Consider the following 27,233-nt stretch of genomic DNA (forward strand, 5'->3'; position numbering starts at 1 on the left):
GGAGATCTGTTAGAGGAGTGGGCGACGATGACCGGCATGTCAGTTCTGAACCGAGGGTCGGCCAGTACCTGCGTGCGCTGGCAGGGGGAGTCCATAGTGGACGTTACGTTCGCGACCCCGGCACTTGCGACCCGTGTCCGTGACTGGAGAGTGCTAGAGACGGTGGAGACACTATCAGACCATTTGTACATCCGGTTTGATGTCTCCACGTCCTCCGGAGACACGACAGACACAGATCGTCGTCCGAATGGCCGTGCTGCGACTCTTTCCCCTCGCTGGGCACTGACCAGCCTAGATCGCGAAGCGGTAGAAATAGCGTCCCTCGTACAGGCCTGGTCAACATCTTCTGGGCCTGTGGAGGTCGAGGAAGAGGCAGCCTGGTTTCGTGAAGCTATGTCACAAATTTGTGACGCAGGCATGTCACGAGCTAAGCCACGGCCTCCGAAGCGTCAAGTGTACTGGTGGTCTCGAGAAATCGAAGAACTTCGATCCCGCTCCAACAGGGCGAGACGCCAGTACACACGGTCCCGCCGACGAAGGCAGACCCGAGACGTTGAAGAAGAGACGCGGCTGTACAACGCCTATAGAGAGGCAGTCAAGGCGTTGCAGCTCTCCATCTGCGAGGCGAAAGCGAGCGCCAGAGCGGAGCTTCTCGAAACGCTAAACCGGGATCCATGGGGGAGGCCGTACAAGGCGGTCAGGGGCAAACTGCGCCCCTGGGCCCCCCCCTTGACGGAGAGTCTCGAGCCTCGACTGCTGGAGGTGGTTGTTTCCAACTTGTTCCCGAACAGACCGGAACACCAGCCCCCAGCAATGGCACCTCCTCATCAGCTCGTAGGGTATGAGGTTGCGGAAGTCGGGGTGCCTGCGGTAACGGAGGCAGAGCTAGATGCAGCCGTGCTGAGGCTTAAAGCTAAAAACACGGCACCTGGTCCAGATGGGATCCCAGGACGCGTCCTGGCTCTGGCGCTGCGGGCCCTGGGGGAGAGATTCCGCGGGCTACTGGACGCCTGTCTGCAGTCCGGCCGATTTCCGACCATCTGGAAAACCGGCCGGCTCGTCCTCCTTAAAAAAGATGGGCGTCCCGCGGACTCTCCATCAGCCTACCGACCGATCGTGTTGCTCGACGAGGCTGACAAGCTCTTCGAGCGTATCATCTGCTGTCGCCTCGTCGAGCACCTCCGGGGAGTGGGACCTGACCTGTCCGAACATCAGTTTGGATTCCGAGAGGGCAGGTCGACCGTAGATGCGGTCGCGCGCATCAAAGCCCTCTCGGATGAGGCGGTTGACCACGGTGGGGTTCTGCTAGCGGTGTCCTTGGATATCGCCAATGCCTTTAACACCCTGCCGTGGTCGTGCATTAGGGAGGCGCTGAAACACCACAAAGTGCCCCCCTATTTGTGCCAAATTGTCGGGGCCTACCTTTCGGAGCGGTGCGTGGAGTATCCGGTCCGGGCCGGCGGGCTAACAAGGTGGGAGACATCGTGCGGTGTTCCACAGGGCTCGGTCTTAGGGCCACTCCTGTGGAACATTGGGTACGACTGGGTCCTGCGGGGGGAGCTTCTCCCGGGGTCAAGTGTGACTTGTTATGCAGATGACACGCTAGTCACGTCCCGGGGGACCTCGTACCGGGAAGCAGCACGCCTCGCCACCGTGACGGTAGCACAGGTGGTGAGGCGCATAACGATGCTGGGTCTGGAGGTGGCGCTGCACAAGTCCGAGGCGCTCTGCTTCCACGCTGCCCGGAAGGCGCCACCTGAAGGATCCAGCATCGTCGTTGGTGGCACTCGAATCAAGGTAGAGTCCAACATGAAATATCTTGGACTCGTCCTTGATTCCCGGTGGAGCTTCCGCGAGCACTTTGTCCGCCTGACCCCCCGACTAATGGCAGCATCGGCCGCACTGAAGAGGCTGATGCCCAATATCGGGGGGCCGGAGGTTGCGAGCCGCCGTCTGTATATGGGGGTGGTGCGATCGATGGCCCTGTACGGGGCGCCGATCTGGGCGGTGAATCTGGCGGCCCGAAATGTCGCCCTGCTGAGGAAGGCTCAGAGGGCGATGGCCATCAGCGTTGTACGCGGGTACCGCACAATCTCGTACGATGCGGCTTGCTTATTAGCGGGAACGCCTCCCTGGGATCTGGAGGCGGAGGCCCAAGCGTCTTTGTACGAGTGGCGCAGAGACCTCCGGCTGCAGGAGTACCATCCAGCGCCCAGGGAAGTAGAGGCGCAGAAGCTCCTCGTCCGGCAGTCCATCGTCCTCCAATGGGAGGAACAACTGGCTGGACGCGAGGAAGGACACAGGACTGTCGAGGCGGTCCGGCCGGTTCTACAAAACTGGATGGAGATAGAGCGGGGCTCGTTAACCTTCCGTTTGGTGCAGGTGCTCACGGGTCATGGCTGTTTCGGGAGCTACCTGCACCGGTTCGCAAGACGGGAGGTGACGGCCGAGTGCCACCAGTGCAGCTGCGCCGAGGACACGGCGCAGCATACCCTGGAGGAATGCCCAGCCTGGGCGGGGCAGCGCCGTGATCTCGTGGCAGTGGTGGGGGACGACCTCTCCTTGCCAGCCATAGTTAAGACTATGACCGCCGACGAGAGGTCGTGGAAAGCGGTTCTCTCCTTCTGCGAGGATGTAATGTCGCAGAAGGAGGCAGCGGAGAGGGAACGGGAGGCTGACCCAGCCTCGCACCCGATCCGCCGCAAGCGCGCAGGGGCCCGGAGGAGAGCGTATGCCCATCTCCTTCCCCCCACCTAGCGAGGTCTGGGCAGCGGCGCGGGGGCGTCGCTGCCCATTACATAGGCCTCGCAGAGAAGGCGCGCGTGGTATGCCCACGCGCCTTCTGAGGAGGCAGGGGTAGAAGTTCCTCTCTAGCCCCCCCAGAGAAGGACCCGCCGCATGTGGTAGTGGCGAGCGGCGCCGGCGTGGTCACGGTTGCGTACTTAAGAGAACCCGTGGCCACGCCCAATTGGCGGCGCGCAGGCATACCGTTGGTTTTTTAGTGGGTAGCGGCGCCTTTGCCGAGTCCCACATAACCCGCATTTCTCCCCCGGGTGTGTGGGCATGCATAAAGCATTTTTCCAACGAAAAAAAAAAAAAAAAAAGGTTCCCCCTCGAGTGCTGCCACCTTGCCGTGGTGGGGGGGCTTGCGTGTCTCAATGATCCTCGGGGCTACGCCGGACAGGGCTACCCATACCGGACAGGCCTGGAGTGAGAGACCACACAAAGAGCGGCACATGACGGTTCTCCCCGCGTCCCTCTGACGGAGCAGAGGGCGCAGGGGAAGTACATAGGGTGGGCGGGCCTGGCCTGAGATGTGTGTGGATCTCACGAGGCCAGGTACCCGCGACGGAGGCACGCACGGTGGTGGTGCGCGTGCACCGTGTTTGAAGGAGCCCTAATATTGGGCAGCGGCCGCCTTCGAGCGGCGTGGGATGGCGGGCCTTCAAGGCTCGCGGCGCGACGGGTCTGGCAGCTGCAGTCATGCGACTGCTGGGTGAGTTTCGGCTCCCCGTCGGGCAACCCGTAACCCGCACTGAGCCGGCCGGGGGTGCTGCTCATTGAGAGTAGCACCGCGTGGAAGAAAACCACTATAATAAATTACCCCAATCCCAAGGTGAGCAATCGCGCCGATGGGATGCGTGGCTGGAGGGAGTCCAGTCCCGAGCGTGCGGGGGAGCTCACCCCTTAAAAAAGCTAATCATGGAGATCAGCAACTTTAAAATTCTCCGGGCGGGTACCCAATCCCGTTCACTCGCTTCGGCGGGTGAGAGCCCCGTCGTATACGGAGGGGGCAAAAGTTGCTTCGTGGGCCGGCGGGATGCCGGCTCTCGTGAACACGACACTGGCTATGAACAAACGGAACTCGATTACGCAAGCGATATGGATATTTTGCGGATGAGGGGAGGAAACTCGGAGGACGAGGAGGAAAGGGTCTTTCTTCCGCGAAGCTCCTTGGCGCGTTCGCCCGTGCAGGGGCCTGTCCCTGCACGGGAGAACGTGTCACAGCACAGTCAATGTGTGGACTATCCAAGCCCACGCATTGACCTCAGCTTGCCCGAGCTGCAGATTCCTCCGTTTGGAGGGGTTGACGTCCTAACAGCGGCAAGGGACAGGCAGGGCCGCTTTATACGGCGTGCGCCAGGTGCAACTCCGAGCACCGCCACAGAAGTAGGGGCAAGACAGGAGGAGCCACGCGCACTACTGGCGCTCGAGGGAGGCCGTGAGGCCAGGTTCGAGAGGGTCGCCAAAGTCCTCCTGACCCGAATAGACCCAGGGATTCCAGGGATTCTAGCGGGAAGTGGGGGTGACTCGGACGGCACCATGTACACGGTGCGGTCCAGCCCGTCGCCGGTGACTTCCCCCCCCCCTAGTCGCCATGGGAGCCCGACCACGGAACGTCAAGGAACCGACGTGGATGGGAAGGCTCCAACGGGCAACCCCAAAAACCGGGGAAAGGGAAAGGGAAAGGTGCGCCCACGGATGCCGACCCCACTCAAACCCGCGGGCCTAGTGCCAATTTCGGACGTGGAGACAATGGAGGGTGAAGAGTACGGTAGGATGTGGCAGGGGCAGGACCGCCCAGAAAAAAGACCTCGACCATCCGACTCGGACTCTATGCCAGGCTCCAGCGGAGATGAGGGGCGCCGTTCAACCGGCAGCGGGGGCTCATCCCAAGCCTCTAAACGCCGGGGCCGCCCCCCCACGACTGGGAATTACATGGGCATGGCTAAGGCAAGAGAAGCTTATAACCGTGCCCTCCGGGAAGAGGCTCGCCTCGAGGCGGAGAAAGAGCTGGAACAAATGGAAATCCGAACGCGGCAAGGGTTCCGCAAAGACACCATTCCTTGGCCTGGGGCGAACCCCGAAGAAGAGCCCGGCATACGGGACCTGAGACGACAGGTCGCGGATAGTGTGGCTGTCATCGAAAGGGTGGCAGCCACATCAAAGAATCTGAAGGGCCCGTACATCCGCCGCCTAAAAGACGCCTCGTCGGCAATCACGGATGCGTTTGCTGAACTCAGCCAACGCACAGCCACCGAGGAAACGACGCGGCTTCAGGCCGACAACGACCGGCTGAGGGGGGAGATGGCCAGTCTCCGAAAAGAAATGGCCGAAATTAAGGCCCAAATGGAGGCGATGCGTCAGCAGGGCAGTGCTGCATCCTCCTTACCCGGACAGGATAGGAGTTCGAAGACGGTGGCCGAACAGAGCAAAACCTCGGCGCCTCTGACGAAGGAGATCTGTCGCGTGGTCATGGCCCAGGTGACGTCGTACCTGGACGCCCACATGACCACAATCAAAGACAGACTCCTCCCTCCGTCCGGCGGAGAGACTACTCAGAAGGAAAAAAGGCTCACACCTTCCAAAGCAGGAAACTCTCCCCCCGGTCGCACCCCAGCTCCTACCAACCCATCGGGTGCGAAGCGGGCCGCGAAGAAGAAGAAAAAGAAGGAGGGGCCCAAAAAGCCTCCTACAAGTGTTCCTGGTCCCGCTTCCCAAGTCCAGCAGCCTCGGCTGCAGACACCAGTGCCAGCCTCTGGAGAGGGTTGGACGACTGTGGTCAAGCGGGGTAAGAACAAAAAGAAGACTTCCGCTGGAGCGGCGACGACTGCGAAGCCACGACAGCCGGCGGCACCGCGGAAAGCGCAAGAAGGGAAGGGTCGCAAGAAGGCCAAGGTGACACTGCGCGCCCCGCGTTCGGCGGCCGTAGTCCTCACCCTGCAGATGGGAGCAGAAGAGAGAGGCGTCACCTACGGAACGGTGATTACGGAGGCCAAGTCCAAAATCTCCCTGGACGGGCTCGGTATCACCGGTCTGAGGTTCCGTAGGGCAGTGACAGGGGCGGCAATCTTGGAGATCCCGGGCCCAGTCACCACCAGTGGCGACAAAGCAGACTCCCTTGCTGCCAAGTTGAGGGAGACGCTTAATGAGGCCGACGTCCGCATCGCTAGGCCGGTCAAATGCGCGGAGATGCGCATTTCCGGCCTGGATGACTCGGTCGCAGAAGAAGAGCTCGCCGCTGCCGTGGCGAAAGCTGGAGGGTGTGCCCTAGAGGCAGTGAATGTTGGGCGGATCTCCCGAACACCAACAGGCCTGGGTACAGCGTGGGTTCGCTGCCCCGTAGCAGCCGCCAAGAAAGTGGCTGAGGGGCGACTCCTCGTCGGCTGGGCTTCGGCAAACGTGCAGCTGCTGGAGTCCCGACCCCTGAGGTGCTACCGCTGCCTGGTGCCTGGCCATGTTAGGAAGGGGTGCACCTCAGAAATCGATCGCAGCGACCAATGTTACCGCTGCGGTCAATCCGGTCACCGGGCCAAGGACTGCACCGCCGCGCCCCACTGCACTCTGTGCGCTGCAGCGGGGAAACCTGCCGACCACATTGCCGGCAGCAGTACCTGCACGACGGGGGCTAAAGCCCCGAAACGTGCTTCCCGGAAGATGGCCGGCAAACCAGGCACCCCTGGAGCGTCAACGCCTCCGGCTGCTAAAGAGGGCCCGATTAACAATGCGCCGAATAATGGAGGCGTCAGTTAATCGGATCCTCCAGGCGAACATAAACCACTGCGCCGGGGCTCAAGATCTCCTCCTGCAGTCCATGGCGCAGTGGTCGATAGATGTCGCCGTGGTCGCCGAGCCGTACTATGTCCCTCCCAGCCACAACTGGGCTGCGGACCTGGACGGCTTAGTGGCCATTATAACAAAGGCAGGGGCAGCGGGCATACCGCCCCCTTCCACCTTGTCGAGAGGTCAAGGCTATGTGGCTGTCCTCTGGGGCGAAATCACCCTGATTGGGGTATATTTCTCCCCCAACCGAAGAGTCTCCGAGTTTGAAGCCTTCCTCGGCCAGCTAGCGGCTCTCGTCGGCCAGACCCAACCGCGCCAGGTAGTTGTCGCGGGTGATTTAAATGCCAAATCCAGGTCTTGGGGCTGTCCCGTAACAGATATTCGTGGAGATCTGTTAGAGGAGTGGGCGACGATGACCGGCATGTCAGTTCTGAACCGAGGGTCGGCCAGTACCTGCGTGCGCTGGCAGGGGGAGTCCATAGTGGACGTTACGTTCGCGACCCCGGCACTTGCGACCCGTGTCCGTGACTGGAGAGTGCTAGAGACGGTGGAGACACTATCAGACCATTTGTACATCCGGTTTGATGTCTCCACGTCCTCCGGAGACACGACAGACACAGATCGTCGTCCGAATGGCCGTGCTGCGACTCTTTCCCCTCGCTGGGCACTGACCAGCCTAGATCGCGAAGCGGTAGAAATAGCGTCCCTCGTACAGGCCTGGTCAACATCTTCTGGGCCTGTGGAGGTCGAGGAAGAAGCAGCCTGGTTTCGTGAAGCTATGTCACAAATTTGTGACGCAGGCATGTCACGAGCCAAGCCACGGCCTCCGAAGCGTCAAGTGTACTGGTGGTCTCGAGAAATCGAAGAACTTCGATCCCGCTCCAACAGGGCGAGACGCCAGTACACACGGTCCCGCCGACGAAGGCAGACCCGAGACGTTGAAGAAGAGACGCGGCTGTACAACGCCTATAGAGAGGCAGTCAAGGCGTTGCAGCTCTCCATCTGCGAGGCGAAAGCGAGCGCCAGAGCGGAGCTTCTCGAGACGCTAAACCGGGATCCATGGGGGAGGCCGTACAAGGCGGTCAGGGGCAAACTGCGCCCCTGGGCCCCCCCCTTGACGGAGAGTCTCGAGCCTCGACTGCTGGAGGTGGTTGTTTCCAACTTGTTCCCGAACAGACCGGAACACCAGCCCCCAGCAATGGCACCTCCTCATCAGCTCGTAGGGTATGAGGTTGCGGAAGTCGGGGTGCCTGCGGTAACGGAGGCAGAGCTAGATGCAGCCGTGCTGAGGCTTAAAGCTAAAAACACGGCACCTGGTCCAGATGGGATCCCAGGACGCGTCCTGGCTCTGGCGCTGCGGGCCCTGGGGGAGAGATTCCGCGGGCTACTGGACGCCTGTCTGCAGTCCGGCCGATTTCCGACCATCTGGAAAACCGGCCGGCTCGTCCTCCTTAAAAAAGATGGGCGTCCCGCGGACTCTCCATCAGCCTACCGACCGATCGTGTTGCTCGACGAGGCTGACAAGCTCTTCGAGCGTATCATCTGCTGTCGCCTCGTCGAGCACCTCCGGGGAGTGGGACCTGACTTGTCCGAACATCAGTTTGGATTCCGAGAGGGCAGGTCGACCGTAGATGCGGTCGCGCGCATCAAAGCCCTCTCGGATGAGGCGGTTGACCACGGTGGGGTTCTGCTAGCGGTGTCCTTGGATATCGCCAATGCCTTTAACACCCTGCCGTGGTCGTGCATTAGGGAGGCGCTGAAACACCACAAAGTGCCCCCCTATTTGTGCCAAATTGTCGGGGCCTACCTTTCGGAGCGGTGCGTGGAGTATCCGGTCCGGGCCGGCGGGCTAACAAGGTGGGAGACATCGTGCGGTGTTCCACAGGGCTCGGTCTTAGGGCCACTCCTGTGGAACATTGGATACGACTGGGTCCTGCGGGGGGAGCTTCTCCCGGGGTCAAGTGTGACTTGTTATGCAGATGACACGCTAGTCACGTCCCGGGGGACCTCGTACCGGGAAGCAGCACGCCTCGCCACCGTGACGGTAGCACAGGTGGTGAGGCGCATAACGATGCTGGGTCTGGAGGTGGCGCTGCACAAGTCCGAGGCGCTCTGCTTCCACGCTGCCCGGAAGGCGCCACCTGAAGGATCCAGCATCGTCGTTGGTGGCACTCGAATCAAGGTAGAGTCCAACATGAAATATCTTGGACTCGTCCTTGATTCCCGGTGGAGCTTCCGCGAGCACTTTGTCCGCCTGACCCCCCGACTAATGGCAGCATCGGCCGCACTGAAGAGGCTGATGCCCAATATCGGGGGGCCGGAGGTTGCGAGCCGCCGTCTGTATATGGGGGTGGTGCGATCGATGGCCCTGTACGGGGCGCCGATCTGGGCGGTGAATCTGGCGGCCCGAAATGTCGCCCTGCTGAGGAAGGCTCAGAGGGCGATGGCCATCAGCGTTGTACGCGGGTACCGCACAATCTCGTACGATGCGGCTTGCTTATTAGCGGGAACGCCTCCCTGGGATCTGGAGGCGGAGGCCCAAGCGTCTTTGTACGAGTGGCGCAGAGACCTCCGGCTGCAGGAGTACCATCCAGCGCCCAGGGAAGTAGAGGCGCAGAAGCTCCTCGTCCGGCAGTCCATCGTCCTCCAATGGGAGGAACAACTGGCTGGACGCGAGGAAGGACACAGGACTGTCGAGGCGGTCCGGCCGGTTCTACAAAACTGGATGGAGATAGAGCGGGGCTCGTTAACCTTCCGTTTGGTGCAGGTGCTCACGGGTCATGGCTGTTTCGGGAGCTACCTGCACCGGTTCGCAAGACGGGAGGTGACGGCCGAGTGCCACCAGTGCAGCTGCGCCGAGGACACGGCGCAGCATACCCTGGAGGAATGCCCAGCCTGGGCGGGGCAGCGCCGTGATCTCGTGGCAGTGGTGGGGGACGACCTCTCCTTGCCAGCCATAGTTAAGACTATGACCGCCGACGAGAGGTCGTGGAAAGCGGTTCTCTCCTTCTGCGAGGATGTAATGTCGCAGAAGGAGGCAGCGGAGAGGGAACGGGAGGCTGACCCAGCCTCGCACCCGATCCGCCGCAAGCGCGCAGGGGCCCGGAGGAGAGCGTATGCCCATCTCCTTCCCCCCACCTAGCGAGGTCTGGGCAGCGGCGCGGGGGCGTCGCTGCCTATTACATAGGCCTCGCAGAGAAGGCGCGCGTGGTATGCCCACGCGCCTTCTGAGGAGGCAGGGGTAGAAGTTCCTCTCTAGCCCCCCCAGAGAAGGACCCGCCGCATGTGGTAGTGGCGAGCGGCGCCGGCGTGGTCACGGTTGCGTACTTAAGAGAACCCGTGGCCACGCCCAATTGGCGGCGCGCAGGCATACCGTTGGTTTTTTAGTGGGTAGCGGCGCCTTTGCCGAGTCCCACATAACCCGCATTTCTCCCCCGGGTGTGTGGGCATGCATAAAGCATTTTTCCAACGTAAAAAAAAAAAAAAAAAAGGTTAGGTTAGGTTGGGGTGCTACGGACAGGAAACCTCCCAGAGTGCCAGGTCCTTTCTCGTTCCTCTTGATCCGAGTGATCCGGGGGTAAGGGAAGGGTTCTTGGACGGTGCACCCCGGGGGCAACGGTAAGTAATCTCTTCCAAGTTATTGCTTATCGGTGCTGCCAATGTCCTGTCACGGGGGGGAGGCCATTGGGCCTGACGGTATTGAATGGAAATGTGTGAAAGGTATGTTTTGTGAGAGACTAATGACTGAATGGAATGTTTAAATGTTTTTGCCGTATAGTATTGATGATAGGCTTGATGCCTGAACATGATGGTTCGGAATGATGGTTGGTGGTCTTTAATGAGACTACGTAGGGGAGTCTACGCCAGCTCGCCTTGAATCCCGCATCCCGCAGCACTTTCCCAACGACCCCCATCTTTGGCGGTATGGGGTACGGGTAGTGTTTGCGGCGCGGAGGGCTTGCCTTCATTGGCCGGCCCGCGGGAAGGAAAATCCTTTATCACCCGACAGCGAAGTCGTTAAAACCTCTAGATACCAGGTGCCCTCTAGAGTATATAGCCCACTGCGTTTCGGGATGAGCGTTACCCGCCAGTGAATTTTATATCGTCTCATACTCGTGGGAATTTTATGGAAAATTTAAATAAAAACAAAAATCGTAATGAAGAAGTAATAAGTATAAGGCAGAAAGGTGGGAATCCACCACAACGAGACCGGAAAGGTCGGTTCGTCCGCGACACGGCAAATGAGTCGCAGGAGCCCACGGCAGCGGTCTCCCCAAGAACTGTGTCCTCTTTGGGGAATGGGGAATCAGAAGCTTTTGCAAGGGCAGAGACCCGAAGATCGCTCCCGGATCTAAGAGTACCTCTCATCCGTTGTGACGGAGAGCAAGGGTCCACAATTCCAGCTCCTCCGCCAAAAAGAAAAGAGATGGATGCCCTCCTGGGTGTCAAAGGGGTGGACATAGAGTCTGACGCTGGGAGTCTTGTATCTGCGTCAGCTTTTGACGACTCCGTCCTCCAACTCGGAGGCGATCACGTAGAGTCGGACACGGCGATGAGCTGTTACGAGTCTGTCAGTGATGATAGGCGTTTCTGGCGGAAACGTGGCCTCAGTGAATCGGGATCCGACTCTGAGGAGGCCACTGAGAATAAGAAGCGGTCCACGAGCCAGTCAAAGAGAGGTCGCGGTCGACCTCCTTCTACTGGGCATTACGTTGGACTTGCCAAGGCCAAAGAGGAGTATAATCGCGCCATGAGAGAGGAAATGCGTTTGAGGGCAGAAGAAGAAGTGGCCGGCATAAAGCTGCCTTTTTCTACTCGTAGTCAGTCGGGCGGCCTAAGTTCTATCTCGGTCCTGCCCTGTGCACAGGACAATCTTTCTGCGGCTGCGCTCTCTCAGCGAGTGCAGACAAGTCTGGATGCAATATCCTTGGTTGCCAAAAACTCCGGCAATTTGAAAGGCACCTTTGTAAAGGCCCTGAAGGACGCGGCAGTGTCAATTAAAGAGACTTTTGAGTGCCTACTAGAGCGCTCTACTTCAGAGGAGACGAGGCGTCTGCAGGCGCAAAACGATAGCCTGCGTGCTCAATTGACTGATCTCAAGGCTGAAATGGCCCAGCTGAGAGCAGACTTTCGGGAACAATTCAAGAGACCGGTCCCGGCTCCATTAAAACCAACGGAGAATACACAGTCAACTAGCAGCTCTAGCAAGGAGGATACAGGGTCTCTCAACTTTGAAGACATGATGCGTTTAATGACTACAAAGATTGGGCTGATGTTGGACGCGAGACTGGGAGCCTTAGAGTTAGAGGGCAGGCTGCTGCCAGCCCAACCGATGCGGCCCCCGCTGGCTGCCGACTTGAGGCGTCAAAATGAGAGGGTCACCTCCCATTCTCAGGAACTTGAACCCGCTCCCGAGCCGGTTCCAAAACAAGGTCCTCCAAATTTGACGGAGGAGCCTAGGAAGGGGCAGAAGAAGAAAAAGAAAAAGGCCACCCTTGCAGCAGTTGAAGCCGCAGCGGCTCGCGCGCGCTCGTCATCTATGCCTCGGTCCCTGCCTTCAGCTCCCTTGGCCATGGATAAAGCATGGAATAAGGCAGTCGCAGGGAAGAAAAATAACAAGTCGGTAAACCCTCCCTCTGTTATTCAATCTCAGCAGGGGAATGAAGTGCAAGCTCAACACCAGGGGCAGGCCCCACCACGGTTGCAAAGACAAGAGGCTCGCAAACTGCGACCACCCCGATCCTCTGCTGTGGTTTTGTCCTTGCAGCCGGAGGCTGAAGAGCGGGGACTAAGTTATAAGGAAGTGTTAGCTACAGCTAAAGCAAAAGTAGATTTGGCGGGTCTAGATATACAGTCGATCCGTTTTAAAGTTGCAGCTACAGGCGCCAGACTCCTGGAGATACCGGGGGCCTCCAGTGGGCCAAAGGCGGACAAACTCGCTGAAAAACTCTGCCAGCTATTCGATTCCGAGATGGTCAAGGTGTCACGGCCTACAAAATGCGTGGAATTGCGAGTATCTGGCCTGGATGACTCTGTGTCTGTGGAGGACGTCGCTGCGGCGATTGCGCAGGCCGGCGGATGTGCGGTCCAGGAGGTAAAAGTGGGAGAAATTAAATCGGACCCCTGGAGCCTAGGTTCTGCGTGGGTTCGTTGTCCAGTCGCTGCGGCCAAAAAAGTGGCTGGAAAGGAGAGACTGCTGGTGGGCTGGGTGTCGGCGCAAGTCAAGTTGCTGGAAGCGCGCGCCCAAAGATGTTACCGGTGCCTGGAGTCGGGCCATGTTAGGGCGCAGTGTCCTTCTGAAATTGACAGGTCCGGTCTGTGCTACCGATGTGGCCAGGCGGGTCACAAGGCGAGAGATTGCTCGGCGACGCCACACTGCACTGTCTGCGCGGTGTTGGGAAAAGACGCGAATCATAGGACAGGAAGCAAGAGCTGTACTGCCCCACCCAAGAGACCGAAGACAAAGGCTGGCGATGGCTTCCGGGCCTCCTCGCAGCCTGTCCGCTCGCCCACTTCGACTGTGGACGAGACTCAGGGGGCTTCTGGTATGGATACAAATTAATATGGCCATCAAATTTCTTCAGACGAATCTTAACCACTGCGTTAGGGCTCAGGACCTCTTGTTCCAGAGTTTGGCGCAGTGGTCAATAAATATAGCAGTGGTAGCGGAGCCATACTCTGTTTCCGCTCAAGCGGGATGGGTTGGGGACCTGGATAAAACTGTGGCCCTTGTGTCGCGGGGCACTGCTGGCTCCCCACCTTTTCAAGGCGTCATAAAGGGTCATGGTTTTGTGGCGGCAACCTGCGGAAACATTGCAGTTGTTGGTATCTACTTCTCTCCCAACGATAATTTGGCAGATTTTGAACAGTTTCTCGTATCAGTGGGTGCTGTTGTTAGGCAGTTGCACCCTACGCCTGTTTTAGTAGCCGGAGATTTCAATGCAAAGTCTAGGGCTTGGGGGTGTCCAGCGACGAACCCGAAAGGCGCAACTCTGGAGGAGTGGGCGGTTGCCACTGGCTTGGTGGTCATTAACCAGGGATCAGAAAATACGTGCGTGCGGCAACAGGGTGGATCTATCGTGGACATAACATTTTCGAGTGTCTCCCTGGCGCGCCGTATTCAGGGATGGGAGGTCATGGTGGGAGTGGAGACGCTGTCAGATCACCGGTATATCCGGTTCGATGTAGACCCACTGATCTCAAACAACGCAAGGCTGAATGGCCTAGCCAGGACTGGCCCTAGGTGGGCGCTCACCAAACTTGACCGGGAACTTCTGAAAGAGGCAGCGATCGTAGAGACGTGGTTGTCTGTTCCAGATGAAGCTGTGGTAGTAGAGTCCGAAGCGTCCCAAATTCGGGAGGCTATGGTGCGAATTTGTGATGTGGCGATGCCTCGAGCCAAGTCTCTACCAAATAGACGATGTGTGTACTGGTGGACATCCGAGCTCGCGCAAATGCGTCGCTCCTGTGTAGCTGCACGGCGTCGGTATTTGCGTCAAAGAAGGCGCAGGCAGCGAGATGAAAACGAGGAACGCCGTTTATATGAGGCCTATAAGACGTCCAAGCAGGAGTTTTCTGTCGCTATCGGACATGCAATTGAGGCGAGTCGTGCTGAATTCCTGGAGACCTTAAATAATGATCCGTGGGGAAGACCCTACAAACTCATCCGGAACAAGTTGCGTCCCTGGGCGCCTCCGCTGACTCAAACACTTCAGCCGGAGCTTGTAACGCGCGTAGTTGCTGGGCTTTTCCCTGAAAGGGAACCTCACCAGCCGCCTATCATGGCACCGCCAACGGTGGGGCTAAGAGAGGAGGATATCGTTCCACCAGTTCTTCCCGTCGAGCTGGCCGTGGCGGTTTACCGGCTGCGTGGCAAGAACACGGCCCCAGGGCCTGACGGCATTCCGGGCCGTGCATGGGTCTTGGCTATGGAAGCGTTAGAACCGAGGCTGCTGCGTCTTTTGACCGCTTGCCTGGAACAGGGTTGCTTCCCGAAGGAGTGGAAGTCTGGGAAGTTAGTGCTGCTAAGAAAGGAAGGACGACCGATAGACTCTCCGTCTGGTTACCGGCCGATAGTTTTGCTGGACGAGGTGGGCAAGCTCTTTGAGCGAATAATCGCTGCACGCCTCATCAAGCACATGGATAGTGAGGGGCCGGACTTGGCCGACTGCCAATTTGGGTTCCGCAGGAACCGGTCAACTGTCGATGCTATTCTACGGGTCAAATCAATGGCACACGAGGCTGTGACGCAGGGAAACGTCGTCTTGGCGGTGTCATTGGACATCGCTAATGCTTTCAACACCCTGCCCTGGAACACAATAAAAGAGTCATTGCGATACCATCAGGTACCTCTTCATTTGTTCCGCATAATTGAAAATTATCTCAGTGAGAGGTTCGTCACCTGGCCTGGGCAGCAGGCATGGGGGGAGAGGGCAATGTCCTGTGGAGTCCCGCAGGGGTCGGTCTTGGGTCCACTCTTGTGGAATATAGGTTACAATTGGGTTCTAAGGGGGGAAAACTTGCGTGGGGTCAACGTCATCTGTTACGCCGATGATACGCTTGTGACGGCCAAGGGTCCCAATTACCGTGATGCAGCCATATTAGCTACAGCGGCAGTTGCCCATTGCGTGGGCAAGATCAGAAGTCTGGGTCTTGAGGTGGCTCTAGCGAAGTCTGAAGCCATATGTTTCTATGGTCCACGAAAAGCTCCCCCAGCTGGGGCGGCTATTGTGGTGGGAGGAGTCCCGATTGCCGTCATGCCATCACTGCTCTACCTTGGTGTTGTGCTCGACAGCAAGTGGAATTTCTGTGCGCATTTTGAGCGCCTGGCACCCAAGTTGTTGCGCGCCGCATCTGCCCTTGGGCGTATACTGCCAAACCTGGGAGGGCCAAAGGCTTCATGTCGTCGCCTCTACATGGGTGTGGTGCGATCGATGGCACTCTATGGTGCCCCAGTTTGGGCAAATGCTCTCAACAGGCAAAATATCGCTCGGTTACGCCGGCCGCAGAGGGCAATAGCTGTAAGGGTTATAAGAGGATACCGTACGATAAGCACGGAGGCCGCGTGCGTTCTAGCCTGCTCTCTGCCTTGGGATTTGGACGCGAGGGTCCTCTCGACCCTATACCAGTGGCGCGGAGAGGCGCGAGACCGGGGTGAGGTGCTGGCTCCGCAGGAATTGAAGAAGCGGCGTGATGAGCTGCAGCAGGAGGCGGTTGATGAATGGCAGCTGCGGCTGGTTCGGCCTAGGGCGGGCATTCGCACCATTGAAGCTATCCAACCTAATCTCCATGAATGGATTGGAAGGGATTTTGGGGTCTTAACTTTCCGGCTCACGCAGGTGCTTTCCGGGCATGGCTGCTTTGGAAAGTACCTGCACGAACAAGCCAAAAGGGAGCCGACCCCGGGTTGTCATGAGTGCGGTGCACCTGAAGACTCCGCCCAGCACACACTGGCGGAGTGCCCGGTCTGGGCCGTAGAAAGAGAAGACGTAATTGCCTGTATTGGGCAAGACTTGTCGCTGCCGACCGTAGTGCAAGCTATGCTGTCCGGCGATGAGGCGTGGCAGTCAATTCTGGAATTCTCCGAACATGTCATGGCCGGAAAAGAGTCGGCGGAGCGCGAGCGGGAGATTCAGGCTGAGGCTGACCCTATGCGCCGACGTAGAATGAGACGCAGGCGTGCTGCGCACGACAGACGCTTGCCACCTTAATATAGACCTCCGGGTGTCAGATACGGGGGCGTTTGACACCCATAGGAAAGAGGTCCTCGGGTAGGAGGCGTGGAAAGTTTTCGGATACGCCCTTAATGGAGGTTTTACCTGGTGATGGGTCCTGAGGGACAGTTGCTGGTGGAGTTGCGGATGAGTGACGCCGCGTGCCCATAACTCCGCCCTTAAGGCACCGAGGCGACAGACAGGTGGTTTTAGTGGGTAGACCGGATTCTCGTGGGAGTCCCACATAACCACTCGGGTGTCCCCATTCGCCCGGGTGGTATGCGTAATGCATTTCCCCTGTATAAAAAAAAAAAAAGGTTAGGTTAGGTTGGGGTGCTACGGACAGGAAACCTCCCAGAGCGCCAGGTCCTTTCTCGTTCCTCTTGATCCGAGTGATCCGGGGGTAAGGGAAGGGTTCTTGGACGGTGCACCCCGGGGGCAACGGTAAGTAATCTCTTGTTTTCCAAGTTATTGCTTACCGTTGCTGCCAATGTCCTGTCGTGGGGGGGGAGGGGTTCTCTCCACAGGTTCTCTGTCCAGCAGAGGTCCTTGTGGATGAGGCCGGGGGGGTGGGTAAACCTCGTTAGAGGGACCGTTTTCGGTCAAGTAGGTGGCGGTGGCCGGCAAGGCTGCTATGGGTTTGGCGGTCTTTTTGGGCTGTCCAGGCCAAATTTGGGTCTTACCTCTTTTGAGGACTTTTGTCGACTTATTGGTCTAGGGGGACTGGGTGGTCTTTGGGCCGTCCAAAATCTGTAGAGGGGGGTCGCTCCAGAAATGGTTGTGACGGGTGCGGCGCTGTGCCAAGCGCATTCGACATATAGTCGACGCCGGACCAACCGTTGCTCGTGTCGGGGTCGTAGTCATGTTTTGCGGCTTCGGACAAGCACCGGGGGTCTTGCCTTAATCGGCTGGGCTGCGAGGAAGAAAACCTCAATAAAAAATCACTCCTAATCCTAAGCGGCGGAGCACCGCGAGAGGATGCATGGCTGAAGTGGAGTCAGTCGCTAGTGCTTCCCCCGTTAGTGTACCGGCCGACACTCTAACGGGATACGCTAAGGCTTATCCAGGTGCAGGGGGCACCGCTTGGATGGACCACTTATATCCCCCATACTCGTGGGAACTGTATGGAATCGAAAAATCTAAAAATAAAATTCAAAAACGTAGGAGGGAAGCCCAAAATAAAGGGCTCAAAAGAGGAAAAGCGCAGCCGGAAATTTAAGGAGAGCGGCGCTGAAAAAATGGCGGAAAGCGTGGCAGATATGCTCGCAAGTGCTGACGAGAGTGAGCGGTCAGACTGCTCTATAAGAACGGTCAGGTCGAGGTCGAACTCGAACTCCTCTGCGGGGTCGAATAAGCGGCGATTTTGGGCCGATGATGACGCAAAAAGAGCCAGTAGAGGGGCAAGCGAGCCTCCCTTGGACGACAGGGAGGCATTGGGCTCCTCTGAGCCAGAAGGTCAAGAGGAAAAGATCAAGCGCTCAAGGGGACGTCCACCTACGACGGGCCAATACGTTGGCCTTGCAGCGGCAAAGAGAGCCCTCAACGAGGCCAAACGAGAGGCTCTCGAGATAGAGGCGGAGTTGGACATTGCAAGCCAGGCAAAAGTGGCAAGGCAACTGCGGGACACGCGATTTTCCAAGTCACCCTCAGTCTGTGAAGACGTGAATGAGAAGTCTGCGGTAGACCTCTCCAAATCGGTGGCGGACCACGTGAAGATTATCAAGAACGTGGCCTCAACATCAAAGAATCTAAAGGGAACCTATGTGCGGGCCCTTAAACAGGCTGCGGAAACTATCGCGAAAGCGTTTGACAGTTTAAGCGAGCGCACGATCTCAGACGAGACTCGCCAACTGCAGGCGGCGAATAGTCGCCTGCAAGAGGAGATGGCCAGCCTCCGCGGGGAACTGGCACAACTAAAGGCAGAAGTAGAGCGAGGGAAGCGGAGGGAGAGTCCTGCGCGGGAGGTTCTGCCCTCCGGACCAGGCGAGGACGCAGACATGCCAGAATCGATGACGTTGGACACGCTGCCGGCCCCGAAGGGAAAGTCGTCGTCGGGCAAGAGCCAACCGACGATTGACCTGACGCCCGCTCTCCTGGACGAGGATTTGAGTCGTGCAGTGGCTCTCCAGGTGGGAGCGATTATAAGCGCATGTCTGGACGGACTAGAGGCCGAGGGTCGTCTGCTGCCGGCTAAACAGCTGCGACCGGCATTGGCAGCAGACAATAAAAAGCAGGCTGCAGCATCCACAGCTTCTTCTGCGGCGAGAGCAACTGCTGGCACCAGTGGGAAAAAAGTGATTGATGCCACCAAAAAGCCACAGTCTGCTCCAGCTCCTGGAGCTACAAAAAAGGCCAACAAAAAGGCGGAAAAGAAGGGAGGTGGGACTTCGAACCAGTCAGCAAAGGAGTCCCCCACACCCCGCTCGCTGCCTCCTGCCCCCGCCTCCATGAAAGAGGGCTGGAATGTGGTTGCGAGCAAGGGAAACAAGCGGAAGACGGCTCAGCGCGTGGCCCCGTCGCAGCAAACAGAAAAAGCAAAAGCCGCAAAGCTGAAAGCTCCACGATCTGCAGCCGTTGTGCTTACCCTACAACCAGAAGCTGCGGAGAAAGGCGTCACATACAAAGATGTCATTGCGGAGGCTAGAACCAAGGTCCAACTGACAGACATGGACATCTCTGGGGGACTGCGTTTCCGGCGAGCGGCTACCGGAGCGTGCATTCTTGAGGTCCCTGGAGCATCAAGCGGGGTGAAAGCCGACAAACTAGCTGAAGCGATCCAACAGCAGCTCGGCGCGGAGAAAGTACGGGTGTCTAGGCCAACTAAAACCGTTGACATTCGCGTCACTGGCTTGGACGAGTCGGTGTCCGCAGATGAGGTGGTCGCGGCGGTGACACGAACGGGAGGTTGTACCGTAGACACGGTGAAGGCCGGAGAAATACGTCAGGGTTTCTCAGGGCTCGGTACAGTGTGGGTTCAATGTCCCATCGCAGCTGCAAAGAAGATAGTGGCTGGGGGTCGCCTACTGGTAGGATGGGTCTCTGCGCAAGTGAAGCTGCTAGAGAAGAGGCCTTTACGATGCTTCCGGTGCTTTAGAAATGGGCATGTAAGGGCGCAATGTAAGGCGGAAACGGACCGGTCTGAAAGCTGTTTCCAGTGTGGCAAGGATGGTCACAAAGCGGCTCAATGCACTGCTGCACCATACTGTGCCGAGTGTGCGGCAGCAGGCAAGCCATCGGAGCACAGAATAAGCAGCAAGGCGTGCACTGCGCCCAGAACTGCCGGGAATAGTAGGAAGAACAAAGCTGCTAATAGCCCCCAGGCCCCCTCGCAGCTGGTCAAGTCGCCCGCCATGGAACAGGTCGCGACGGAGGAGGTTCAAAATATGGCCGTCGGTTAAATGGCGACCATCGAATTCTTACAGGGGAACCTCAACCACGATGCCAAGGCCCAGGACCTCTTCCACCAGAGCATGGCACAGTGGTCGATCAACATTGCTATAGTAGCGGAGCCCTATAAAGTCCCCGACAGAATCGACTGGGCTGGGGATCTGGACGGAACCGTGGCCATAACTACGCGGAGCGCTGCCGGCTCCAATCCATTCAAGAGCGTTATAAAAGGTCACGGCTGCGTCGCAGCGGTCTGTGGGGATTTGGCGGTAGTCGGAGCATACTTCTCTCCAAACAAAACTCTGGCGGAATTTGAGAGCTTCCTTGTTGAGGTCGGTGTTCTTGTTGGTCGGCTGCATCCCACCCCGGTCATCGTGGCTGGCGATTTTAATGCAAAACATGTAGCGTGGGGATCCCCAGTGACGGATCCACGGGGACGTACTCTTTTGGAGTGGGCAATTGCCGCCAACCTGGCAGTCGCAAATAAAGGAACGTCAAACACGTGCGTGCGCCAACAGGGCGGCTCTATTGTAGACATAACGTTTACGAACGACGCCCTGGCACGCCGTGTTCAGGGATGGGAGGTCCTGGTGGATGTCGAGACCCTGTCAGATCACCGCTACATCCGGTTTGGTGTCTCTGCACTCCCTAGGCCCTCTCTCCCAAGACGGAATAACCCGGTCGAAAACTACCCACGCTGGGTACTCAAAAAACTCGACCGAGAAGCCCTAGAGTTGGCGGCCATGGTACAAACATGGACAACAGAACCGGAAGAGTTGGTTGATGTTGAGGCGGAAGCTGAATGGTTCCGCAACTGCATGACGGAGGTCTGCGACGCGGCCATGCCTCGAGTTAAGGCCTTCTCTCCCCGACGCTCCGTGTACTGGTGGTCTCCAGATCTTGCGCAGTTGCGCGAGGAGTGCGTGCTCACGAGGCGTCAGTACACGCGACAACGGAGTCGACAGCACAGAGACGAAGAAACAGGAGTGGCCCTGTACACAAAATATAAGGAGGCAAAAGTGGCACTAAAAGCCGCCATCGCCCAAGCCATAGACCGGTCACGAGAGGAGTTTCTGGAGACTCTGAATAGGGATCCATGGGGAAGGCCGTACAAGCTTGTTAGGCAGAAGCTGCGGCCTTGGGCCCCCCCGCTGACGCAGAGTCTCCAACCTCAGCTGCTGGACGACGTCGTTGCGGCTCTATTTCCGCACAGGCCTCGGCAACGTCCTCCTCCTATGGCTCCACCTAGGGCAGCTGAGAGGCAGCGGCAAGGAGAAATGCAGACGCCCCCTGTCACCGAGGGAGAGCTGGGAGCAGCGGTTCTTAGACTACGGGCCAAAAACACAGCACCTGGGTTGGACGGAATTCCAGGTCGAGCCTGGGCCTTAGCCATGGAGGTCCTTGAGCCAAAGCTACGTCGATTTTTCAGCGCATGTCTCGAGCAGGGTCGCTTTCCTGACTCCTGGAAAATTGGGCGGTTGGTACTCTTGAGGAAAGAAGGTCGTCCTGCGGATTCACCGGCGGCCTACCGGCCCATCGTGTTGCTTGATGAGGTGGGCAAGCTCTTTGAGCGGATTATTGCGAACCGCCTTATCAGGCACTTAATGACGGAAGGGCCGGACCTGGCTGATTGCCAGTACGGATTCCGCAGGGGTCGCTCAACAGTCCACGCGATCCTGCGGGTAAAGAAACTGGCGGAGGATGCAGTGTCCCAGGGTGAGGTCGTCTTGGCAGTGTCATTAGACATTGCCAACGCCTTTAACACCCTCCCCTGGGATTGCATAAATGAGGCGCTGTTATACCACCAAGTGCCCCACCATCTTAGCCGAATAGTGAAGGCCTACCTGCTGCGGCGGTTCGTGGCCTTCCCCGGGCAGCATGAGTGGGGGCGTCGGGAAATGGTGTGCGGTGTTCCACAGGGGTCAGTGTTGGGGCCACTCCTGTGGAACATCGGATATGATTGGGTGTTACGGGGAGCACTTTTGCGCGGGGTCAACCTGGTGTGTTACGCCGACGACACACTCGTGACGGCGCGGGGGGCCTCATTCAGAGAAGCCGCTATTCTAGCCACGGCGGCCGTAGCCCATACAGTAGGCAAAATAAGACGGCTTGGTCTAGAGGTCGCCTTGAACAAATCGGAGGCTATCTGCTTCCACGGGCCCAGGAGGGTGCCCCCGGCCGGGGCTAATATAATCGTGGGAGGCGTGCAGATTGCCATCAAGCCTACCATGCGGTATTTGGGCATCATCCTAGACAGCCGATGGTCCTTTCAGGCCCACTTCGAGCGGCTGACTCCGAGGCTGCTGGGTGCGGCTGGTGCGCTCGGGCGCCTGCTCCCGAATATAGGGGGCCCGAAAAGTTCATGCCGGCGTCTGTACTCGGGAGTCGTACGGTCGATGGCCCTGTACGGAGCCCCAGTCTGGGCTGGCGGCCTCAGTGGCAAGAACGTCACCCAAATGCGCCAAGCGCAACGGGTGATGGCGATAAGATCCATACGGGGCTACGGGACAATTTCCGGTGAAGCTGCATGCGTGCTGGCTGGATCCCTGCCATGGGACTTGGACGCGAGAGCCCTTGCGTCAGTTTTCTTTTGGCGCGAGGAGGCGCGGGCCCGGGATTTCTGGCCAGCACCGCGCGAGATCGAGGCAAAACGAGAAGAGCTCTCTCGTGAGGCAATTGATGAGTGGGTGAACCGGCTCGAGCGACCAAGCGCGGGAGTCCGGACAATTGCGGCGATCCGACCGGTCATGTCCCAGTGGCTAGAACGACCGCACGGCGCTCTCACCTTCCGGCTCGTGCAGATTCTCTCGGGGCACGGCTGCTTCGGGAGATATCTGCACAAAATTGCCGGCAGAGAGCCAACAGAGGAGTGCCACGAATGCGGCGCAGCAATCGACACCGCACAACACACACTGGAGGAGTGCCCAGTGTGGGGGCCGGAGCGAGACGACCTGATTGCAAAAGTGGGGCCGGACCTGTCGCTGCCGGCCGTGGTCAAGGCCATGGTAGATAGCGAAGGATCATGGCAAGCGATTAAGACCTTCTGCGAAGACGTTCTCCAGCAGAAGGAAATGGCGGAACGCGCCAGAGAGTCCGACCCAATGGCTGACCAACGGCGCCGCAAGCGTGCTCGACGCAGACGGGTCGCACATGACCGCCGCCTGCCTCCGTAGGTTGACCGCAGGATGACAGGCACGGGGACGCCTGTCATCCGTCAAACACGCGGTCCCTGAGAGGGCGACCGTAGACTTAGATACGGTCCACACAAAGTCGAGGCCATCAAGGGCCTCCGGAGGCGATGGTCTGCCAACACGGACCAGAGCTGGCGGGCTGTAGAAGTTAAGCGCGAGCGTTCCTACAGCCCACCGTCACAGCTCAATGACGGCTGACGGGTCCGTCCCCGCACCCGAGTGGTATGCGTAATTGCATTTTTCCCCTCCTCAAAAAAAAAAAAAAAAAAATTTGTTTGCATTTTTATTTTATTTGCTTATTTAAATAATTCTTTATTCTTTAGTTTTTATTTCTATTTATCTTTTTGCTATTATTTTGATTACATTTTACTTTAAGTTGCTGGAATATCATGTCGTCTAGCAATCAATATGTGTCATAATATGTACACATATTGATTGTTAGATAGACTAGTTTATATTTATTTCTAATTTATCATATTTATCTATTACTTCCATTATTATTATCATTTATCCTTTCTTGCCCATGGGGCTGTACTGCCGTTTTGAATACATACTTTCCGAATTATTGTTTTGCAGTATGTGGCAAACGTTTCATGGGTGGATTTACCGACCAATAATATATTGAAATTACATCTTATAATTTTTTCCTTCAATTTTAGTTCGGTGTTTAATCGGAGCTCCTCAAATCGTGGACATTCTGTGAGTACATGTTCTGTTGTTTCGATTATGTCGGGGTCACATGGGCATGACGGGTTGTCCTTTACTTTGAAACGGTGTAGATAGTAGCCCGTTCCGCCATGTCCAGTGATCACTTGTGTTAGCAAATTGTCTGGTGTATGCCTTGTTGCATACCTATACGCCGACGTTGCATCAGGGAGGAAATCTGCGATTTGCTTTTCTTTTGTTAGCTCTTTATATATCTCTGACCATTTATACAGCGTTTCCTCCCTGATGGTCCGCTTGGCGTATGAGGTTGGAAACAAATCATACGCAGCTTTTGTTTTCTTCCGAAGAGCTGCATATTTAGCTAATTCATCAGCCCGTTCGTTGCCTACCGTACCACAGTGAGCCCTTAACCAGAATAGCCGTACGGTTATTCCGCTTTTTTGCAGTGTATATATTTGCTCCCTGATTCGGAAGACAAGTGGGTGGAGGCACGTCTGATTCTCTATAGCTTGTAGTGATGACATGCTGTCACTAAAGATGTTAATTGTAGTGTCTTTTAATTTTGCTGCCAACTCTCCTGCCTTCAGAATCGCGAGGAGCTCTGACTGGAACACACTGCAGTAGGTTTCCAACCGGAAAGTGCACTGTCTTATTTCTTCGTCATTTCTCCATGCAGTTATTGCCGCACCGACCTTTCCCTCTATTTTACTGCCGTCTGTGAAAATACGAAGCCCTTCAATTTGGTACTTGGCCACGGTTTCCTCTGACAGGTCTTCGACCTTTTCAAAGGTAAGCGGGGCCAGGTCCACAGGATGAGGAGTATTTGTATATGGCACCCGAGCCTCGTATTCTCTGTCTGGCAGCTGCAATAGAGGGCTTCCTCTTTTTATGCAGTAAAGACGGGCAGCTTCTTGAACTCTCAAGTCCAGTGGGAGCAAGCCTGCAACAGCGAGGGCGGGTAGCAATGCAACTGTCCTGTAAGCCTTACATATACGTCGCGCGAATCCTCTTTGTGTAGCTCTCAATTTTTTACAGATTTCCAGTTTTTCTGTTGCAGGCGCCCACACACTTGCAGCGTATAGTGCTATTGGTTCGACAACTGCTTGGTATATTGTTTTCTGGACGTTGGGATTCAACCCCCACGTAACCCGTGCAGCTCTTTCTAATCGTTGGTAAAAGGTTACCAGCTTTTTGCACATAAGGGTCACGTGATTGTTGAATGTCAGCCCGTCGTCGAGTTGTATACCAAGCAGTTTGAACTCTTTAACTATCGGGATCACGATGCCGTTCATTTTAAGTTGGATGCCTTTTCTGTCGATATGCTTTCGCGTCAGAATCATAGCGTTCGTTTTTGCCGGCGAGAAGTTCAGCTTGTTTTCTAGACCCCACTTGTGGACCCAGTCTAGCGCTTTGTCAGTTATTTGAGTTAGTTCTGTCAATTTTTCGCCGGCTATCACGAGAACTACGTCATCGGCGAAAGCTTGGCAATGAACGTCGTTTGATTGCGTGAAGTGTCTAATGAGTGGGTCAAGTATAACGTTCCATAAAGTCGGTCCGGCAATAGAGCCTTGCACACATCCGCGTGTTTGATTTTTCTCCAATACTTCACCGGCATAATTAATTTTTATACTCCTACCTTCCAAATAAGAGCTCAAAACCCGTTGTAGGTTGCCAGGGCACTTTCTTGCTGCTATCTCAGCCTTCATTTTTGGCCACCAAGCGTTGTCAAAGGCTCCCTCTACGTCCAGTGAGATCAGTATAGCTATTCGCTTTCCTATTATATGTTGTTTCAGCATTTTTACTAGATCGTAGAGGGAGTCCTCTGTGCTTTTTTGTGGCATAAAGCCGTATTGATGCTGGTCTATAGTTTTGTATACGTGCCATTTCAATCTAGTAACCCACATTTTTTCGTATATTTTCCCTAAGACTGAAAGAAGCCCTATTGGTCTATAGGATCTGGGTTGATTTGGGTCTTTGTTAGGTTTCTTTAGTATCACAACAGTGGCTTTCTTCCAGATCTTAGGGAAGTATCCCAAGTTTAAGCATTTATTGCTTATAGCTAGGAATATCCCGTCGTCATTTAGGACTGAGTGTGTACAGATATCAGCACTGAGTCCGTCCTCCCCAGGCGCCTTTTTTGGGGAAAAACCTAGCACCACTTGACGGAGCTCATGGTCAGTAAACGGCGGGTCGTCAGATTCGGGTGTTGATTGTAAGGCCACTTTTGTTCTTATCCCTATATGTTGCGAGGTATCAGTGTTTGGGTTATCATCTGGGAATAGGGCGTCTGCAAGTAGACGAGCGGATCCCCGTGCTGTCTGCACTGTGCCTGTAGGGTCTTTTAGTAGCACGTCAGGACGTCGAGGTTCCACTCGTCTCAGTGTCTTGTACACCCCATCCCACAGATTGTCTCGGTCTGTCGAGGTGCAGAATTTTTTCCAACTTTCCGTCTGTGCCGCTTTCGCAGTGTTGAGATAATCTTCCCGGGCTGTCAAATATTCTTCTACTACCGTTTCTCTTCTTCGCGCAGCGGCACAACGGATTCGCCTTTTGCATGTCATCATCTGGTTTCTCTTCGCCTTCACTTCATCCGTCCACCATGGTGGTTTAGTGCTGAATCTTGAGTGACCACGTCGTGGTATGGTTGCATCACATGTTTCAAGTATTGCTTCAGTATATGCTTCTACAACTGATTCTGCCTCTTCCACTGTGTCAACTTTAAGTGTGTCTGCGCTTGTTAGACCATGGCCTTGTAACTTGATTTTTATAGTGGTTTTGAAATCAAACCATTCGGCTTTTGCTGTGTTATATATTCGGGTTGTAGTCGGTGGTGGGAATGGGGGGATTGAGGTTGTGATTTTCATTACTATGGCGTTGTGGTCGGATGAAGTAAGGTCAGGTGCAACTTTCCACTCTTGTATTTTTTGTACAAGCGGGGTTGTACAGACGGTGACATCTACTCTGCTTTCAAAAACACGATCCTCTCGACATACTTCAAATGTTGGCTCTGTACCCTCGTTGAGTATGTGTAGGTCTAGTTCGTGGAACAGCGACAAGAGCTCTTCGCCTCTGTCGTCGTCCCTTGAGCTTCCCCACCATATGCTCCAGGCATTGAAGTCACCTCCAAGTATAAGTCGTGGGGTTTGTTGCAAGAGTGCCGCTATCACTCGTCTTAGCTGGACGATTAAAGGTTCTATTGGTCGGTTTGGCTCGAAATATGCCGAAATAAGAGCTATTTTGCCTTCTGTAGAGCCAGCAATTGCCGTTGCAATATTTTGCGATTGAAGATCAGGGTTAATTTCAAGGGAGAGCCTGGGGTCCGTGACAACGACGGCAGCCTTGTTTGGAGTGTCTTTTGTTGCTCCCATGGCTTGTGCCACTCTTGCATTCGGGAGCGAGGCGAGCTCTCCTGATGCCCCCACATAAGGTTCCTGAAGCAGGAGCATCGACGCTTTATGGAGTCCCGCCTTGATAAAAAGCTCAGTTGTTGCTAATTTTGCACGTTGGAGATTTGCTTGTATAATTTCCATTGGGACGCCCTTAACAATAGGCAACGCGAGATCTTGCTAATACGTCCCAGCGGCGACGAACTGGGCAGGCAGAGTCCAGAGCAGTGTGTGCACATTCATTCGGAAGTTTTTTGTCACGTCTGCAATTGATGCAATACGGTGCCTCTCCTCTTGCCGCGCGGTCGCATTGTGTACGGAGATGC

General features: G+C 56.4%; 1 protein-coding gene across 1 annotated transcript; it reads left to right on the top strand.

Annotated features, from left to right (window-relative positions):
• The first annotated feature begins 17,515 nt into the window (after positions 1–17,515).
• On the top strand, positions 17,516–19,675 carry LOC134680468 (uncharacterized). Its single transcript, XM_063539598.1, has one exon. It carries the CDS (start codon positions 17,516–17,518, stop codon positions 19,673–19,675), a length of 2,160 nt encoding a protein of 719 aa, XP_063395668.1.
• The last annotated feature ends 7,558 nt before the right edge of the window (positions 19,676–27,233 follow it).

The sequence above is a fragment of the Cydia fagiglandana genome, chromosome 3 (assembly GCF_963556715.1).
Source record: "Cydia fagiglandana chromosome 3, ilCydFagi1.1, whole genome shotgun sequence".
NCBI lineage: Eukaryota > Metazoa > Arthropoda > Insecta > Lepidoptera > Tortricidae > Cydia > Cydia fagiglandana.

Excerpts from the sequence above, each read along its gene's own strand:
- LOC134680468 (XM_063539598.1), top strand. The coding sequence starts at position 17,516 with ATGGCGGAAAGCGTGGCAGATATGCTCGCAAGTGCTGACGAGAGTGAG.